The sequence below is a fragment of the Monopterus albus genome, unplaced genomic scaffold (assembly GCF_001952655.1).
Source record: "Monopterus albus unplaced genomic scaffold, M_albus_1.0 scaffold95.1, whole genome shotgun sequence".
Classification (NCBI taxonomy): domain Eukaryota; kingdom Metazoa; phylum Chordata; class Actinopteri; order Synbranchiformes; family Synbranchidae; genus Monopterus; species Monopterus albus.
The window spans coordinates 6394-26603 of record NW_018127975.1 but is presented as its reverse complement, the minus strand read 5'-3'; the positions used below and the strand labels follow the sequence as shown (position 1 = coordinate 26603).

At 40.5% G+C, this 20210-nt stretch overlaps 1 protein-coding gene across 2 annotated transcripts in view; it reads left to right on the top strand.

The window, feature by feature from the left end:
* The window catches only part of mapk8ip1b (mitogen-activated protein kinase 8 interacting protein 1b), a 38715-nt gene extending 18511 nt beyond the window's left edge, over positions 1–20204 (top strand). For both annotated transcript variants that reach the window (XM_020608815.1, XM_020608814.1), the window contains exons 4-12: positions 5528–5609; positions 6673–7806; positions 9334–9409; positions 10315–10487; positions 11189–11292; positions 11563–11679; positions 15568–15638; positions 15821–15919; positions 16506–20204. In XM_020608815.1, coding sequence (XP_020464471.1) covers positions 5528–5609; positions 6673–7806; positions 9334–9409; positions 10315–10487; positions 11189–11292; positions 11563–11679; positions 15568–15638; positions 15821–15919; positions 16506–16578 — 1929 coding nt within the window. In that variant the 3' untranslated portion in view covers positions 16579–20204. The remainder of the gene's footprint in view (positions 1–5527; positions 5610–6672; positions 7807–9333; positions 9410–10314; positions 10488–11188; positions 11293–11562; positions 11680–15567; positions 15639–15820; positions 15920–16505) is intronic.
* The last annotated feature ends 6 nt before the right edge of the window (positions 20205–20210 follow it).

Sequence of the window (20210 nt, the reverse complement as noted above, 5' to 3'; positions counted from 1 at the left end):
CCTAATGTTTTCACTACTCGGTGGGACTTAACGATAAGTTTTAAAGAACACACATTGCGTGTCTGTTAATGCCTTGTTTCTGTAACGTTAGAGAGAATTGTTGTAAGGCTGGAGAAGCTACTATGTCAGCATTATGCCAGTTAAAATATGGGTATATAGTATATCATTCTAAAATAACTAGACTATTTGGAGTTATGAGGGGTGCAAAGTTAATCTAGATGTACCCAAGATTAAACATTAAATGGCTGGAAATGAGCAAAATGAGCATGCCATGGGCACTTGAAACAAAAGGTGTTCATTGTAATGGCCCTCTAGAACAACACATAGGACACGTTTTTCTGATCTGACACCTCTTTTGGCAGGATGACACCATTTGTCTGTGTCTTCAAAAACTGTTACAAATCAGTTAAATAAATCCATCCATCCATCCATAATGTGCCAATGCTATGGTTGAGGTTTGGTTAGGTTTATCACAAAAACCACTTGTAACCACCACAAAGTATTTTTGCTAAAATTAGGAAAGCATGATTCAGATTAAAATGACTGCTGTGTTAAGGTTATGGGAGCTTCTGTGTCATGGTTGCAATAAGTTTAGGGCTGAGAAATGATTGTGGTCATGCTTTAAAATGTTGTGTAGAAATGTAAATGCCTGGATTGTAATACTCTCGATATGCAACGTATACAGGAATGTAATGTTAGTGAGTTTTCCCATACTCTGACATACACACACTCCCCCACAGTGAAGGCTGTCAAAATGATCAACCAGGCACTGTTTATATTTATCTGTGCTTTGTTCTTCCCCAGTTCCCATCGGGTGCAAAGAAGCCTACTGTACTCGGTGTGCTTGTGCTCTTGCGTGTGCGTGTGTGTGTGTGTGTGTGTGTGTGTAAGCTGTCAGAACTGGAAAGCATAAAGGAATTAATTGCGCTGGAAGCTCCTTCTTCTTGGGAAGTTGGTCATCCTCTTGGGATGTCTTTTCTCTCTTCACAGAGCTAAAACAACAAAATCTGGTTTAAAATATTTCAATGTAAAATGGTGGAGGTTTCCTGGAAGTAGCCTTTGCATGAACTGTGAAGACATGAAGCAACAGACCACATATTTTAATATAGCATCCATGGACAGTGGATGACAGGGTCCTTGATTTATAAACCATTAGTTTTCTTTCTTTCTTTCTTTAACATACAGACTTAAAAAAAACAAATTGAACTACCTGGTATTACCTTTACTTTGTAGACTGCTATGAAATGTTTATAGATATTTAGTATTGAATTCAGAAATGTTAATTGGCTAATAGTAAAAATTGTGTCAGTGGTAAGACTCTAACTTGTTGCTTATGTTATGATTAGAGACACTAGTTTTGTTTTAGATTTTCTTTGTTCTACTGCAGAACAAGATGGGTGAATAGATAACTGTCATTATATAAAATCATTGTGGACAATGGAATAATCTTCCCACAGATCATAAGTTAAGTTGATAACATCAGAGAGTGACTATAAAGATGAGTTCCCTGTCATTTCTAGCCTATTTTATATCATTAACTATACCTGCAACATCAACCAGACTGGACTACATCAGTTAGCTGTTATATATTTGTGCTAAAGAAATGATGACCATGATCTGAACAATATACTTTGTGGCTATGTGGTATTCTGGTCCTTTTCTTATGGTACATTCACACATACATATTCAACAAGCTGGACCGGTGACAGCTGCCATTCGTTGTCAGTGAGACTCCTGCACCCCATGTGGAGCTAGACAGATTCCAAAACCAGCCATACTATGAGGGTGTTCGCATAAAGCCGACAAATGCTCCAGTTTTATGCAAATATCCTCTGATGCAGTGCGAGCGACAGCTATAGTAGGTGAGGGCCGATCGCAGTCACATTGGTTCCAGAATTGTTTACTACTCGGTTCCACTATAAGGAATTTTAAAGTTATCATTGCAGCCTCCATTTTCCCAATTCTCTTCACTGTGTCTATATGTTTCTGGGACATAAAAAAAGAAGAATGACGTGGAAACAAAATGCTGGCAGACGTACGTATGTTGGAAGGCAACTGTCCAGTCTGAGCAAAGAATGTAAACTATGCTCTCAGCAGAGCACGCTCCCAGAACTGCAGAATCACCAAAGGCTGCATACAGCCAACTACTTTGAATCCATATGTGAACATACTGTCTGTCTGATGATCCTTTATGGATTTTTCACATAAGTAAGCCTGAAATGTACTGTGCATCGCCAAAATAGGTTTATAAGGAAGGTAAAGTGTTTTACATTGGATTTTGATTCTCTAGCGCACCAGTACAGTAACTGAGACACTACAGCTCTACCAGCTCCAACAGAGCTGAAAGGGAAAACTGAGGTTTACCCAGGCAGTGCAAACAAAACTCAAATGAGATGAGATAGAGCAGTGCTGGTATTTTCCAGGCAGTCTTTCTCAGACTGAGGACTGTAAGAAGAGAGAAACGGAGATGGCATGCTGGGCTTCTGTTTTCAGGTCAGTGGAGCAGTAAAGATTCAACATGGACCTTTAGCTCTGCATCATTTAGCAGTAAGTGACAGAGTTGTGTTCAAACAAAAGCAGCTCTGGATGCTGATCAGGAGCAGAGGAGTGAGACTTTTGGAAAAGCAATATTTTTAAATCTAATAATCTGCCTAGTATCAGAGAAGGTGAAAAGTCCTATGAAGCATCAAACTGTCATCCATCCATCTATTATCTACATCACTTACCCTGAACAGGGTCACTGGAGCCTATCCCAGCTGGCATTGAGTGAGAGGTGGGGTCGCCAGTCTAACACAGGGCTGACACTTAGACAACTACATACACACACACACACACACACACACACACACACACGTATCTTTGGACTGTGGGAGGAAGCCGGAGTGCCCGGAGAAAACCCATGCAGGCCACAGGGAGAATATGCAAAGCTCCACACAGAAAGGCCCCGTGTCAGCCCAGGCTCAAACCCAGAACCTTCTCGCTGTGAGGCGACAGTGCTAACCACCACATCACAGTTCCGCCCGCCTCACACTGTCATGATACATGGTCAGAGACATCTCCTGAAGCCCCTGCAGTGTTGTCTTGTCTGTATGCCTAAGGTATTCATTTTGAAAGCTGAACCATCACCTCAGTCTCAAGTTACTGCACTCTGGAACAGGTTTTCTTCAAGGACCTCTCTGTATTAGCTGCATTCCTCCTTCACTCAATTGTGACCATTCTCCCTGTCCCTGCTGCTGAGAAACTCCCCCATAGCATGATGATGCCACCACCGTGCTTCAGTGCAGAGTTTACCTGGGTGATGAGCAGTGCCTGGTGGTCTCCAGATAATAAGTGCTTGGAGTCCTGCCCAGAGAGCTACATTTTTGTCTCACACCTTTTTCCTCAGTTTTTAATTGCAAAGCAGAGCAGCTCTCGTGTCTTTTACTCAGTGTCTTCTGTCTAGTCATTCTGCCTTAAAGGCCTGATTGACGGAGAGCTACTGAGATGCTGAGCTCTCCCATCTCTGCAGAGGATGGGTAGGTCTGAACTTCCATTTCACAATTATTGAGTCCACTGAACTACTGGTAACCCTTGAAACTTTAAAAATTCTTTTATACTCTTGCCCTGATCTATGCCTCACTGCAATTTTATCTTGGAAGTCTACTGAGTGTTCCTTGGACTTCATGGCTTGGTTTTTCTCCTGCCATGCAGTGTCAGCTGTCTGCCTTTCTAAACTACTCTATGTTCAGTCAGTTCAGTTTGCCACAGGTGTCCTCCTGTTGTGTTGTAGACATCTCACGGACAATGGAAACAAACAGGATCCACCTGACTAGAGTACAGAGTGCTGCAGCAAAGTCAAACTTTAATTCTGCTAAATTACAAGTCTGAGCTTATTTTTGTTGCTTGTCTTTATAACTTAAGTCATCTGCAGTTTATTTCCTACAATATTTTCAGTCAACAATGTCATGATGATTTTAAATGTAGGTGTTGCAAAATGTTCAGTTGTTCTTTATTAGTGTGCACTTGTGCTGCCCACAGCACACCTACTGCTTTGAGTGAGGATCTATTGTAAAACAAACTTGTGCTACTCATATCGGTGCTGCCGTCTCCCACCTGTTGATTCACCCATTACCATGACAACGGCTCTGTCTCCGCCTGATGCACTTAGATGAGAAGTGAGTCATGCAGTGGGTGGTTGGAGGAGGAGGAGATGATTTTATTTCAGACGACACTTTGTCGTCACAGGAGTTTCCAGTTCTCTCTCCATCTGTTAAAATCTTTATCATCTTACTGTCTCTCCATCTCTTATCCAGGGCTACATATCAAACTTCAGTAATTTTCTGATACTGACTGAAATGTCTCTTCCACAGAGTCAAATGCCAAACTCTGGCATCAAATGTTGGTTAGATAATCATATTTGAAGTAGTTTTTGAAGTTGGTGGTGAACTAACTTGAACTCTGGTATATCATCATATCTAAGTTGACTTGGCAAACATTGGTATATTTCCACATCCAGCAGTGAGAGAAAAATACTATTCATTCATTGGCAGTAGTATTTGTGTCCACCTGCCAGATCCAGGTTCAATATTAATTATTAAAGTCATTAAACTGTTCTGTAGTACATTTAAATTTTTCTAACGAGTGAAGCAAGAAAGAAAAAAGGTTTGGGGGTGAAATTAAAATTTAAATGTCATTGGAAAGAATGAAAGAGGCTCTTGAGAAGCATTGTGACTCCCTGAAAAGACTCTCTCGCATATATCAACAGCTCCCCCTAAAGAGACCTCTACTGTGTGTGTGTGTGTGTGTGTGTGTGTGGAGCCTTGTTTTTACTTTTGGGGATGGAACACTGGGAGCACACTGCTTTGCAGGAACCGGAGGCTGGGCCGCACCACTAATTCATCAAATTTTACGGAAATGATGAGGTGTAAGGTTAGAGCAAGTGTCCGTTCTGATTAAGGTTAGGGTATGTCTCCTGGAAATGAATGTAAGTCAAGCTACAGACCCTGTAATTGACGACTGCAAGGGTGTGTGTGTGTGTGTGTGTGTGTGTGTGCTCCCAGTAGTTTGGGTAAAAGGCCTGGTTCCCTTTAAATGCACACCACGGAGCACTGACAAAAGAATCCATTCTAATTCAATAGAATAAAAGCTTGGTGTGTTTGTGTGTGTGTTTATGCATGCATGCCTGGTATAACGCACACTGTGGAGACTGAAACCTGTTGTTGACTTGCACTATGGGAACATGGCCTTCCTCATGTGGGCTAAACGCTGCTAAATCATTAAATTATAGGGTGAGACTCTGGTTTAAGGTTAGAGCAAGTCTCTCCAGCAATGCACAGTAAGTCAATGTAAAGTCCCCACAGGGAATGAAGACAAACGTGAAGTGAGACCGACAGACAAAGAGGGACAAAAAGTTGTGTACTTTGAGCTTTGGGATCCAGCAGTCTCTCTCTCTCTCTCTTTCTTTCACCCACTTGCTCTTCCTCCCTCCCTTACTTCCCCTCTCTTGTTTCTTAAAATGTCTTTCTTCCGTTTTTCTGCATTTCCACAGGACACATTAAACAACAACTCCTCTGGGAAAAAATACAGCTGGCAGGAGAAGGTTTCGGGCTCATCCTCACCTCTTAAAACAGGTGAGCTTTTCTTTCCTATCAGATCTTAACACCGTGAAGCTAATATTTTAGTTTAACTGTCTGAATGTTCCATTGATGATAACCAGAAGGTGCAGGCCAGAAAGCTGTTTCTGATATTATTCATCCTTATACTACAAACACAGCAGCTGGATGTTTGTGCGACTTGGTTGAGTCTGACAGGTTGTGTATCTCTGATCCTCAGGACAGTGTTAAAGTTTTTATGGTTCATGCTGGGCTAAGTGTCACTAGCTGAGGCTGTGTGTGTCTGTGTGTGTGGGTGTGGGTGTGTGGGTGTGTATTGGTCAACTTGGAGCTTATCTACCAGGGAACTGTCATAGCTCTTTTGAGGCAAGACTGACTCACTGCCAGCAGCTCGTCATTGTTGGAAAAGTGACCCTACATACATATATAATATACTGATTTAAAGTTTTTGTTTTAAAGAGTCACATGAAAATTCAGTTAAATTTTAATTGCACCTCAAAATGATTCTCAACGGTCTGTGTGCCCACACAAGGAGTTTCTGTTTTGTCTTTTAACAACTGCTCCTCTTGTAGGAGGAGATAATTCCTTTCAAGTAGAGACAAGACAGTCTGTCCCAGTGTTGTTCTGAATTGGCCTTTTCTGTAAATACTGGTGTGTAACCACTCTGTTAGAATTCACTTGTTATTTGCTGTCATGTAAGCTCAGGTATCGGTGCTGCATCCACAGCAAAAACAAAATTCATGCCTGGATTTTCTGGTGATGGATTATGACATAACAAACCAGTCACTTTCCCCTGGCTGCATTCTCTGAATTTGATGAGTAATGGGTATTTAGCTGCATAATCCTGGCATCTGTTACCTAACCATTTTCACATTTCTCTCTTCCTGTTTGTGCTCCGTCTGTGCATTCGCTGCCACATCTGCCTTCATGTCTGTTTGTGCACTTGTTTACCGTTCATGTCTCCATCATGTGTATTTGCACTGCATGTATGTCTGACCTTTGTGCATTCTTATGTGTCTTTTGTGTGTGTGTGTTTCTGTGGCTGTGTGCCTGTTGTTGTTTGCGTCTGCTCTTCCTCCAGGTGATCTCACCCCTCTACGTGAGCATAGCTGTCTGAGCGACGAGGATAAGGTGCAGGGTGGGGCGGCGCAGACCAAAGACTGTGGTACTTCCACCGACGCTCCTTGCAGACACAGACACACATCTGGACACTCTACAGTGGCTGTGACACGCTCCAAGGATCAGGAAAAGCCACCCGCTCCACCACCACCACAGAACTACACACCAGCTCCTCTATACCCAGCAGGAAAGACAGATGGAGGTGGGCACCACCGGGAGAGAATCCGCTACCACACGGATGTTCATCTAGAGCCCACAGAGGAGATCTATCTGACTCCTGTGCAGCGTTCTGCCGACCCCTTGGAGCCACCCAACACGCAGGGTCGGCCTTTCCTCTCACAGCAGACTGAACAGGGCCGCATGTCCATTAGCTCTGATACAGAGGGCCCACCTCCTTACCAGCCACTCCCAGACCAAACAAACCCCTCTATTTATGAGGAGGATGAGGTCTGTGTTCCCCCACCTTCATATGCTTCCTGTGTAGAGTCGCTCATCACACCCCCCAGCGCAGCTCTTTCAGTTCGCTCCTCCCTCATGCTGGATCCCAGCCTTAAGAGGGCAGGAACAGGGAACGGGGCCTTGTTGAGAGTCGTCAGTGGGTCGTCAGTGGAGTACGTGGATGCCACTGATGACAGCTACTGTGGGGAGGATGAGGACGTGGACAGGATAATAATGGATAGAAGGATGAGGAAGGGGGGTGGGAAGGGAGAAGGCTGCAGCAGCAGCAGAGCAGCTCCACTAAGGACTTCCATGAGCTCAGAGGCCAGCGGCCTTTCATATGACTCAGTCAAATACACACTGGTGGTGGATGAGCATGCTCAGCTAGAATTGGTCAGTCTCCGGCAGTGTTACCAAGGCTACAGCGATGACAGTGACTCGGCCACTGTCTATGACAACTGCGTCTCCTCTCCCTATGAGTCAGCTATCGGGGAAGAGTACGAGGAGGAAGATGAGGAGGAGGATGATGGAGCTCGGATAGGAGGAGTGAGGAGAGAAGCCACGGCTTGTTTGTCCGAAGACTCTACTCCTGAGGCAGACCTCCACTTCTCCAAAAAGTTCCTCAATGTCTTCATGAACGGACGCTCCCACTCCTCCAGTAAGTTACATCCATGATAATGATGACTCTTCTTCAGCAGTATTTCATGTTCAGGACAGGTTGTGTTCGGTCTGCTAATGTTGTTTAGATCTATCGAAAGGTGGATTCTTTAATCGGTCAGTTTGTCTGTGAGCAGGAAGTACCAAAAGATCACACAGTTTGAGACAGATTGTGTGTTTTGTTTTGTTTTTTTTTGTTTTTGTTTTTATGCACTCCTGCTGGGTTTTCATGGGAATACTATTTTGTGTAGTAAACATTATTACATTATGAAAGGTGAGCACATGAAGAGTCTGTCTTGGGAATTGAGATTTTCCTGTCACATGACATGTTTAGAGCTGGGTGAGAAGTTAGTATTATGATGTATCAATTTCTACTGGAATCACATTTTGATTGTGTTATTGTTATACCATAAGAAAATTTGTCTGAATGCGGTCACCTGCATTTTGCTGTTTTGCATTATATCAGACATGTGTTGAACTTGTGTTAGTAGTGACTAATGTAGTCTTGGGCCGCTGGACTTAAGAGATGAGGAGCAGACTACAAAGGCCTGGCAAATTCCCTTCTTCTAACTCCACACTCTAAGATATTGATTCTTCGTGTTGTAGTCTTCAGCCCCGGTTGATGTTGACTCAAGCTACATCATTTGATGCAATTTATTAGACTTTAGACTGCTCCATCTGGAGCCAGAAAAACCTTTATACAGCTTCCTCCCACAAGACCTGTAAATCTGTGGAGTACCCCTCTAACACACACTTATCACCAGTAACTATAGGTCTTGCCAAGTCAATTGAGAAGGGTCTGCCTGCAGGCTGACAGGAAGCATGGAAAGCACAAAATAGAAAGTATTCATCTGCCAAGTATGAATCATCAAAATCCTTCTGATCTTTAGATTTGACATATGTGAAATGGTTGGACTAGTGCTGGTGCTACAGGAAAGCTCACTGAGTCACCAACAAACATCATCTTGAGGCCTTAAATATCCTGCGACTGGTGTGTTGATGTGCTCAGAGCAACAGTTTGTTGGTTTTAAGTTAAGAGTTGCAGCTGTCCCAGACTTTTACCTATGGGGCCTCCTACAAGAAAGTTCAGGACAAAGGTGGATTCCTTTGATGGAAGATTGTAGGATGTGCTCTCATCTTATTGACACCTCAGTGGGAGGACCTGAGACAGGGTGGAAGACGGAGAATAAGAGTGTCATCTACAGTGCTTGTCTGGTCATTTCTGATAATAGCCATTGGATGCTGTCTCCGTATGTGTTTAACAGACCGATTAGAATCACCACTATCTGAGCAGTGCAGGAGGGGGTAACAGATGTCACAGAAAAAAAGCACACTATGCCTAATGAGAGTGTGATTCATTGGTCCTAAAGAATGCGCATGTGCTTTAAAATAAACAGTGTGCCCTACTTGTGTTTAATATTTGTTAACGCTTGATGTTTTACATTTTGAAGGCAGTCATGCATCTTATGACATTTTCCCTTTTAATTTAGATTCCTTCATCTCTTTTTCTTGTTTCTTGGTATTCGAGGTGCAGAGTCCTTTGGCTTATACTCGTGTGTCATAAATGGAGAGGAGAGGGACCAGAGCCACAGGGCTGTTTACAGGTGATGAAGAACTACACCACATCATCAACAACTTTCACCAACATCCCCCTCATAATCAAGTAAAGTCAAAATCTTAGAGCCCACTATTACAAGGCTTCATAATCTGTACAGCATAACGCTCCCTCTGTCTTAGACCCTCAGACTGATTCAGGAAAACTCTCCAGAAACCCCATTTAATGGGGGAAAATGCACAGTTTCTCTTTGTTTCCTCAGTAACAGTCACACTCCAGTTGGCAGCATAGAATTAGGCTGCAGCTGCTGTTGAAGACTTCAGGCTGATGAACGCATACTGGGAAGGCAGGGGGGCAAAAAGAACATCAATGTCATCTGAAAAGCAACAGCTCTTTGCATTGACAGGTCATGTGACTGTGTGGGATATTACCCATGCATAGCTAAAAGCCAGGGGAGCTTATTACAGTGTTCCTTGAACTTAATGGTTTTGCAATGTATATATGATTCTGTATTTCTGTAGTGCACCTATATTACCATTACCACCACATCTGCCTAGTCAGCACCAGGCTAGTTGCAAGTATTACATTTCTGCCAGTCTTTGAGTAACGAGATTTAAAAACATTGTTACATATATGTGAACTGTGGGATGCCTCCTGGGCAGCCTGAAATCATATTTAAAGGTAACTTGTGAAACCAATATTTTGAGTATCAGCTATAGTAATAAATGTCATCTATTGTTCACAACCGATGTAAACTACTTGCATTGTTGCATGCCACAGAGGTAAACAGCTAACTGTGCTAACAACAAAAGTAAGAAATGTAAGCATTCAGAATATCTTCAGTGATATATAATAGTCATATTTAGGGTGCAGATGATGTATAAGGTGATCATCCAGCTCAAAAAGTCTGTGAGGTCCCTCAGATCTTCTGCATAACTACATCTGTCTCATCAGGTTTGTCCCTCGACACGATGATGAGTTGGAGTTGGAGGTAGATGATCCATTGCTGGTGGAGGTCCAGGCGGAGGATTACTGGTACGAGGGCTACAACATGCGAACTGGTGCCCGTGGGATCTTCCCTGCTTACTATGCTATAGAGGCGACCAAAGATACAGAGAGCTATAAAGGTACTGACATTAAATATATAAGACTGCCTGTGAATGTGTTTGTAAAGAGGCTGCAGAGACAACTTATCCATTCCTGTAGTGTTCACATTACCTGCTAAAGTGACCCAGGACCTTTTTTCCTTATAAATGACTCAGATCTGATCTTTACACAAATGTGTGAACAAACCCAATCACATTGTTTCAAATCAGATCTCAGCCACTTTAGTATGTGCCCCAATTAATATCGGATGTTAATGTAACCACTGTCAAAACGGTCAGATTGGAATTTTTGACAGTGCTCACAATAGTCAGAGATTAATTTTTTAACGTCTCACTCCTCTGCACATGCACATATTGCCTGCTGTTACAATTCATTGTTGGCAACTCACAGAGCAGTAAAAATAAACACGGAGGCAAGCAGCTGGTAACAAGTGTAAAAGTATAATGATAATTGAGTAAAAATACTAAACGAGCACTCAGAGCGTAACAAAAGTAAAGTTGTAACATGTGATATGTAGTCACAGTGGAGAAGACATAGGTGGACAAGTACTAAACCTGTGCTACTGATCGACGCCCTACTGGTTTGTCTTTCTGTTGTGGCAAAACTACATATTTTCTCTTTTAAGGCACTGCTAAAATCGTACCTTGGTTTTAGAGCTTCTTTGTCATGTTATGTTATTTCCCAGGCTCCTAGTTTATACGTTTGTTTCTTTGCTGTGCAGTGAAGAGCAGTGAATGGATGGACAAGTACCGGCTAAAGTTCCTCGGCTCAGTGCAAGTGCCCTGCCACAAAGGAAACGATGTTCTGTGTGCGGCAATGCAGAAGGTACAAGGTCCATGTTGTCTCCACATTTGTCACAGATATCTATCAAACAACTTTGGTAGAAAACATGTTACAGTATAATGCAAGCAATAGGAGGAACTACAGCAAATTATGTCCAGTATCTGACATATATTAGAACTGCAGAAAACATGCTTTGTAGGGCACTGTCAACTTGGTTTAGTATTACTTTGATATTGTCATTTAGTATAGAACTGGGTTACAACTTTTGAGCTTTTTACATTTTAGGAATAACCTTCTACATTTGTTTTCCAGATTGCCACCAACAGAAGGATGACAGTCAAGTACAACCCACCTTCCTCCTGCATCCTGGAAATCAGTGTGAAAGGCATCAAGCTTGCAGTTCAAGAGAACTATTACGCTTGTGACAGAGTGAGACTCTTAACCTTCTCTGTCTAATGAAAAAGAAGTTCAGCTTCCCGTTTAACAATTGAGGCATGTTGCCCCCATGTAACTTTCAATAGACACTGCAGGCAAAGATTTTAGGAATAAAGTAGATTTTCTAAAATTTTATATCTAGATATCCTATAATAACACTTGGAGTGGTTTTTGTAAGGGAGTTATAATCCTGCCTCAAAAACAATAAAGTGACTAAGCAAGATTACGTTTAACAATAGGAAATATGAATCACTATGCTATTTTTGACACTAAAAAGTTTGACAATATTTACACATATAAGGGACTACAGTCTCACACTTAGAAGCATTCAGTGTGTCAAAGATACCAGGAAAAGGAAGGATTAGGAGAAATAATGACAGCCAGCAAGCATTTGTGCTGTGGAGATCCAGTGGGGGGACTGGAGAACATAGGTTGTACAGAGTAGCTAACGGTGTCTCACAACGATACCGCATATACTTAGCACACATTGCTTCTCACGATTTATATCATTTTGCGTACACATTTTGACAATATTATTATCTTTGTCGTGGCTAGAGTGTAATGCCGACTAAATTAATTCAGACAAACCATCCCAATTTAAAGGATCATTTAATATTACAATTATTCTGAATAGAGTAGTATTTAAACACATAATCTTGTAGTTAGGGAAACAGAGAATAGACTCTCCTCCTGCAATGTGATAGATAAAGTATTAGATAAGAAGATTGTCAAAAGCATCAGTCCAGTCAGTTGTTGTTGGTCATGAGTCAGTCTTAGTTCAGCGTCCCCCCAGGCCGGCTGGGTCAGCGTCCCCCCACAAAGTATACTCTCCCTGTCACAGTAGCATTGTCATCCTCTCTTCTTCTCCTTCTTCTGCTCTAACCCAGCTTTTTATCTGCTCGCACTTACACAGCCCTCCATGGCCTGCGCCATGAAGACGCGGTCCCATGCCAGCTACACACACACACCTTCTTCCGAGCATTGTCTAAAAATGTCCAGTACATGAACTTCTAGGTCGCATTGACGGTCGCTTTTCCTTTTTCTAAACCTGAACAGAGCACACGAACAGTTCCCATAAGACCCATAGGTTAAACAAGGGGGACACAGCCCAAGATATTCTTGCCTGCGCCAGAAACAGATCAAGCTTCCGTACACACTTAGCTCAGCCTTACATTCTTACATAACTATCACAAATAATATCTAAATATGAACTACATACTGTTACCTCTGAAACCTTGTTTATATTTAACCACTACATCTTAGCATTAGAAAACAAGACTTACTGTTCAGTGCACAGTTCACATTTTCATTAAACTGGATCAATGACCAGCAGCAGTATGAGAAGCTGCTGCTGACGGTGGAACTGATGAGATAGTGAAATAATCTGTAGTTGACTATCAGTTTACCTGCTCTGATTTTTTTTGTTTGAATATAAACTGTATGAACATGATGAAAAATTCCTGACATAATTGCTTAAAGTGCAAGGTCATATATTCAGATACACTAGTGCAAGCATATTCAGTTTACAGAGAAAAACAGAAAACCTGAGACATCAGAAAGTCTATGTGTTCTGTATTTTTGCTACAGCATATTACTTTAATGATCTAATGACTTATTTCAGCTCTAGATAAGAGTTAAACTGTCACCTGTAGTAATTGTGAATATATTATACATTTACGTCTGAAATTGGTTGGCTTTGGGAGAAAAAATAGCATTTTAACATTCTGCTTGTGTGGGGATGTGAAAGTGCAGTATGGGGTAGCCAGTCAAGCCCATCAGGAAGTACGCTGACCTACCACTTTAATAGGCACACCTGTACAATTGTATGCATCTCAATGTTTTAACACTTCTGCCTTAACATCTGTGTTTATGAAGCTCAAAATGTTTGTTGTTGGTGAAATTATAAAATGTATACATTATATTCAGAGGTGTTCCTAATATTCTGACCCTCTCATATACAGTATGTAGCTGGTGAGCACAAAAATATAGACACACCTCTTATTTTAAGATGTTTAATTACTTTGTGAACATGTTAGATGTGCTGGACAGGTGGAAAATGTGTTTTAAAAGGTTACCGTAAAATCCAGACTATAAGCCGCTACTTTTTTCACAAGCTTTGAAACCTGCAGCTTAAACAACGATGCGGCTAATTTATGGATTTTTACGGGCTAACAAGCTTCATGCTGCCAATACATTTAGCCTCGTCACATCAGACAGATGAAATTACCGAACAGTTCACAGTGGACCGATGAAAATGTTTGAATTAAATCAAATGCACTCACACTAAATTCTTCAGATCAGTCATTTTGTGCTTCATGCACACACCCTCATCATGGAAAACACAAAGAAATGCATATGATGCAGCTTTCAAGTTAAAGGCAATCAATCTGTTGAAGAAGGAAGCTGCTGCACATAAGCTTGGCATCAATGAATGGATGGTGAGACTTTGGAGAAGGCAGCGTGAAGATCCAAAAAGACGACAAAAGCTGTGTAACATCTTTGTGTAAATATCTCATGTTACAACGTGGACACCTGCGGCTTATAGACAAGTGCGGCCTATATATGTACAAAATTTTTTTTCTTCTTAAATTTAGTGGGTGCAGCTTATAGTCGCACCGGTCAATAGTCCGGATTTCAGGTATTTCATGAATTTCACTACAGTGTTATTCACTGGTTTACAACTGAGGTGCCACCACAGTAATTGCAGCTTGTCTACTTCTGCGTATGCGGATTTGTCTGTATGCATAATTCATGTGTGATCTTTGCATTCACCTTTAAAACTCACTCAATTGGTATTCACCCAACTTGATAAATTGACGCCTCTGTGTCAAATAACTTCTAATCCATTTCAGAACCATTCCAATGATCCCATATTTTTCTAACTTGCCCATTAATAATTCATGATTGATTGTGTCAAATGCTTTTTTGAGGTCAATAAATATTCCCACCGTGTATTTCTTCTCATCCATAGCACTTGTAATGTCCTCCATCAGGTCGGAAAATGGCAAAAGATGTCGATCGGTTCGACCTAAAACCATATTGGCAATCAGAGAGGATTTTGTTTGTGGAATAACCTTTGCTATTTTCATATTATTGGGGAACTGACCAAGTCGAAACGACATGTTAAAAACATGGGTTAATGGTTTGCATATCCCCTCAATTACCCATTTAACAGTTGTCATAGTGATACCATCACTATCACTAGATGTTTTGTTACCACATTTATTCACTATCTCTATAATTTCCTTTTCAACTATGGGCTTCAAGAACATAGAACTCATGTTCCTTTCGATTGTATTATTATTTATAGTGACGGATGTATCATCTGTACAAATGCTTCTTCCTAAACCAGGACCAACATTCACAAAGAACCTATTAAACTTATCAACTGCATCCTCCATTCTGTTGACCGGTGTGTCATTATTCATAAAATATTGGGGGTAGTTACTCTTGCTGGGACTATTTCTAATCAATTTATTTAATATATTCCAAGTACCTCTCATGTTGTGTGATGTAGAAGATAATTATCAAAGTATGTAATTATGTAAGAATGTTAACAGTTTGTAATATTTTTTAGTATATCACTAGAGTGGTGTAGAACAAAATTATCTATGTAGAGATACTGCTTGCAAACCAATGATGGTAAGATGATGTCATGGGGTAGGACTGGATAAGTCTGACTTCTTCCTACTTCGTTCAAGCATGTACTAGGTATAAGCAAATTGATAATGGATTTGTGGATTTGTGTGAAATTATGTGTTGACATATTGACTGTCGTTACATGTCTGAAAGAATAAATCAAATCAAATCAAACTGTTGAGCAAAGAGCCATCTTGATTTTAAACATTTATTCTGCCTGTGTTTTCTGTGCCCTAATCACAGAGGAACGAGTGCAGTCACTTCTTCCAGCTAAAGAACATCTCTTTCTGTGGCTATCACCCCAAAAACAGCAAGTAAGTAAAAGCAGTAGAATTCAGCCATAGATCTGACCTCTTGACTGTTGATCAAATGTGAAACAGCAGTTTATTAATAGTACACAACAGAATGAATTAAGCATTCAATAAGTGAAAGTGCTGACTATATTGAATTCCCTTTTTTGGAGTACCTTATCTGTTTTCTCTGTTATTTGTTGCAGGTACTTTGGTTTTATTACAAAGCACCCAGCAGACCAGAGATTTGCCTGCCACGTGTTTGTGTCTGAAGACTCCACCAAACCTCTCGCAGAGTCAGTAGGGTGAGTTGGACAGTCTCTGTGTTAGCTCTTAGACATGGTTTAGGGATGTTCCAATCAGACTTTTTAGTGTATTACTTTAATGTGATTGGAAAGAGCTGATCTAATGCAGACTGATCTCTTCTTCTTCTTACAAACTGCTGTAAAGCCCAGCACTTCAGTGAATTTCTTAGCTCTACTTCATAGGCTTAAGTTGGACGTATTTCATCTATGCTGATCAGTCCACCTAATTTCATATGTAATTAGGATTGGTGATTCATTACTCTAAGTAGGTTATTTTAGTTTGTTAGATGCCTGAAAACCAATTTAACTAGTAAATAGTTTTGCAATGGGGATCCCAGATTTCTTTAAATGAATTGTAATGTTTAAAATTTTCTGAAGGTTTACAGTTTTCTGAAAAGCTAGCTTCTGTTGGGTATAAAATTGAAATTTTTTGTTGGCATGTTGTAGCATGCTAACCCAAGGGCCTCGCTACTTGCATTAGGGGTCCCGCTGCAGTGCTTAAGACCTTGGCAAACTATAAGCTTTTTATGTGGTTTGTGCCTTTAAGGGAAGTCTAGCAATGACTTACATATTTTTGTTTTTTCAGGAAAGCCTTCCAGTTGTACTATAAAGAGTTTGTGGAGTTTTCATGCCCTACAGAGGACATCTACCTGGAATAGCTCTGCCCTGCCCTTCAACCACAGCACTGTACAGTACAATGTATCATAAATCAACACTGCATGAAGGACAGACGTATCTAAAAATCTTTATTTAATAAATAAAATAAGATTCACATATTTGACCAACAAGCAGGAAAAGAAGGCTCAAGTATTAGAACTGAGGTTTGGCAAGAAGAGATGAGAATGAGCGAAAGGAGAGGAAAATATGCAAAATGGAGTCAGTGATGAGATAATGATCACAGGGTATTGGAAAGTACAAACATTGTATCACCCCAGCCTAGGCACCGCTGGTTAGCCTGTAGCATTGTCTCAGCAGCTTTACATGACTCTACCACACTGTACTTGCACTTGAGATGTGGAAAAATGAGCATACGTGTTTGCTCTGACCTTACATATTTAGGGTCTGGGCATGAGGGCGATGTGTAAGTATTAACATCCTCACACTGAAAATGTAGGAATAGTTGTTGTAATCATTTGGAACATCAGTGGGAAACAGCAGATTCTGATGGCTGTGAGACTCCCCACACGATCTGCGTTATGAGCTGTGCACAGTGCAAAGCAGGGCTCAGAGTACAGCGCATACACACACATAGGTTTGTGTCACCATTCACCAGTGTAAGCCAACTAGCAACATGAAACCTTTTTCTTCCTTCATGGGGTCACTTTCAAACAACCGCAAATCAAAAACTAAATACTAAGCACAGTGGCAGGGTGTCACTATGAAAGATTTGTAATGCTGAAATGGAAACAAATCAAACAGATATAAAATGATAGGAAATAAACATTTTATTTGATTTTTCTTTTGACGTATGCATCTACTGTGTTATTTGGAGAGTATATGTTAAATGTTATGTTACTTTTTGTCTTCAAAAGCCGAGTCAGTTCTCCGGTCACAGTTTTGGGGCAGGGCTTATTGGTAGTGACACTGGCCTTTCACATTAAAAGTTTTCTTGTGGACCAGCCAAGCAGACTGATGTTACTGCTACTGCAAACACTATTAATTATTAGGTACTGGCTCAGTTCTCAGCATGACATGCACTGCAACTTTGAACATATGTAGAAATTACCCAGAGAAGCTCTATGTAAGAACGCAAATGTCCCAGTCAGTTGGCCCAGACATTAAACAGACCTCACCCTGCTAGCTCCCTACTTTAAAATTCATGTACTGTACATAATGTTTGATTGGGCCCATGTGTGAATAGATCAACATATTATCTAGAGAATTCACACCAAACTAGTGCAACTGGCACAAAACCAGAAGAATATAAATATCTGAGAATAAAGATGAGTCATCTACCCGAAGACGGCAACGAAAAAGTCTAACTGGAGAAATGACAAGATTCAGAAACATCTGCCATTAAGGGCCCATGCTGAAACGACGAGAGACTGTTTATGACCAAATTACAAACCACATACATAAAGAGCAAATACAAATAAAGTGTATTTTACTTTATATATGTTTGATTTGTTTTAGTTTAGGCATTAAAATCTTTATTTCATAACATCTAAGTTGTGCACAATGCCCAAGGTACTGAAGAACAGCTGCAACATCTAGCATCTTTATTTTCTCCACTGATAGTTAATGTAGAGGCAAAGTGAGTATGCTGCAGAATACTGTATGTGTACAGGTCCTTCTGATGAAAAAGCCTCACCTTTCAGCCAGTGGTCCTGTCAGATGGAAGAGAAATGCAGTACAAAAACCACCACTGTCGGTAGTCTAAAATGCAGTAGCAGATCTCTTAGTTTTCTGTGGGTTGATAAGTATTCTTGGAAATTTTTGTAATCATTAACTGAAGAAAGAGCACACAGTGTGGTTCAGTCTAAAAGAAGGTCAACATGGAATCACAATTCTTTTAATGCACTGAGCAGCCTTTGTCCATGCTAAGAAAACAATGTGAGGGTTTACCTGTGTCAAATTTTTTTTTTTTCTCCGTCTAGACTCAGTGGCACCTTCTAGTTGTACTGTAGTGCTAAGCTAAACAGACCACACCATTTGCCCAGTCAAGCCTTAGTCCTTAATTACTAGTCTAATGCCAGACATACTGCACTTCTTTACTGTGTGTTCTAACTACTGTAGCTATATAGTCAGTGACAAAGATGCTTAAACCATGGGGGAAAGACATCTGTGTTAGGCTCTATGGACGCTGAAATGAGGTCCTGCATAAACACTCTCCTTTGTGTGGTGTTCTAGAAATGTAGTCCTCATATTTTCTACTTCAAATATATTACATGATCTCAGAATGGCAGTGATCAGATAATAAGGCTGATTATTAGTAAAGTTTATACAGGTGCTGACAAGAAGCAAAGGCAAAACTCCGGTGTCTTCAGATCTTCACTAGTAGTGCCTCTTTTTCATCAGATCATTGTGACCTTCCTCAGTGAACTTTATTACTACATTTTTAATGTGTATTGAGTTTAAAAGTTTGAATGAAAATTGAAATCTTTCAGTACATTTGGTGTGACTTGCACTTTTTCCACTGTACTATGTGCTGTACTATGTACCTGTGCTGTTAAAGTCCAGTCTTCATAGTATTTCAGAGCATGCAGGGTGAAGCTGTGATCATACAGAGCCTTTATATCTGTTACCCGAGAGTTAAACAAGACAGAAATATTCAGTCTAAACCAAGATAAACAACAGGATACAAGTATGTACAGCAGGAGGTAAAAATGCATGGTCTGTGGACCAGAGAAAGGTGCAGTATATGTGATTCCGTTCTATGAACACCTATAGTCAGGCCCATAGTCAAGAAAAGAAAGATTTGGACCTAAACTTCTGTTTAATGGAGACTTGAAAGCAAATGCATTAAAGTCCAAAAATCTGAGCTACAACCAATAAATAAATCAAATAGCCACAAGCAAAGACACACATCATACTTATTCAGTCCAGGCTTGGCCGCAACTACAGTATGTACATTACAGTGTAAACAACTTTTTACTGGTCATTCTAATATTTGAAAAACCCACATCTTGACTTGTGGGTTGACTACAGATTTGAGCTGAGGTGAAATGGTTGATCAATTAATTGAGTAATAAAGTAACAAAAAATAACTTTTATAATAATTTCAGTATTTTTTCATGAAAAATTCCTATCATTATGACCCTAAGCTTGAGACTTGACTTGCACTTGCCTCAAACGTCTACCATGTCTTAAGCATAATGACATTTTTGAGAAGTCTAGGTGTCTCCTGGTTTAACCTCCCTGATCAGCTTCATAGCTTAACAGAAATTTTCACCTCTGTATGTCACATTGCTCCTTCCCTCTGTAGATGCCACACATTTTTTATGAACAGATTTTTGGGTTCTGCATTATTAAAATTAACTTGAGCGACCACCAGAAAACACCAAAACTGCCAAATAAATTTTTATAAAGTATCAAGAAGTCATGTTTTCAGTGAGGGCCCACGTGATCACAACAGAAAACCAAAAGATTGTTATGGTATTTTGAATCATCCAGCACAGGTACAACACAGCTGTTCTGCAGTGAAAAGCAAACTGTAGTATAACACAAAACCCGATTTGTTACAGAATAATTTACTGTATGTGGTCTATATTTAGCCCAAGATAAAATGACTGTAAAAGAAGGATTAATTCATAAAGATGTGGATGTGGAAATTGTTAGTTCAGCCATCTCA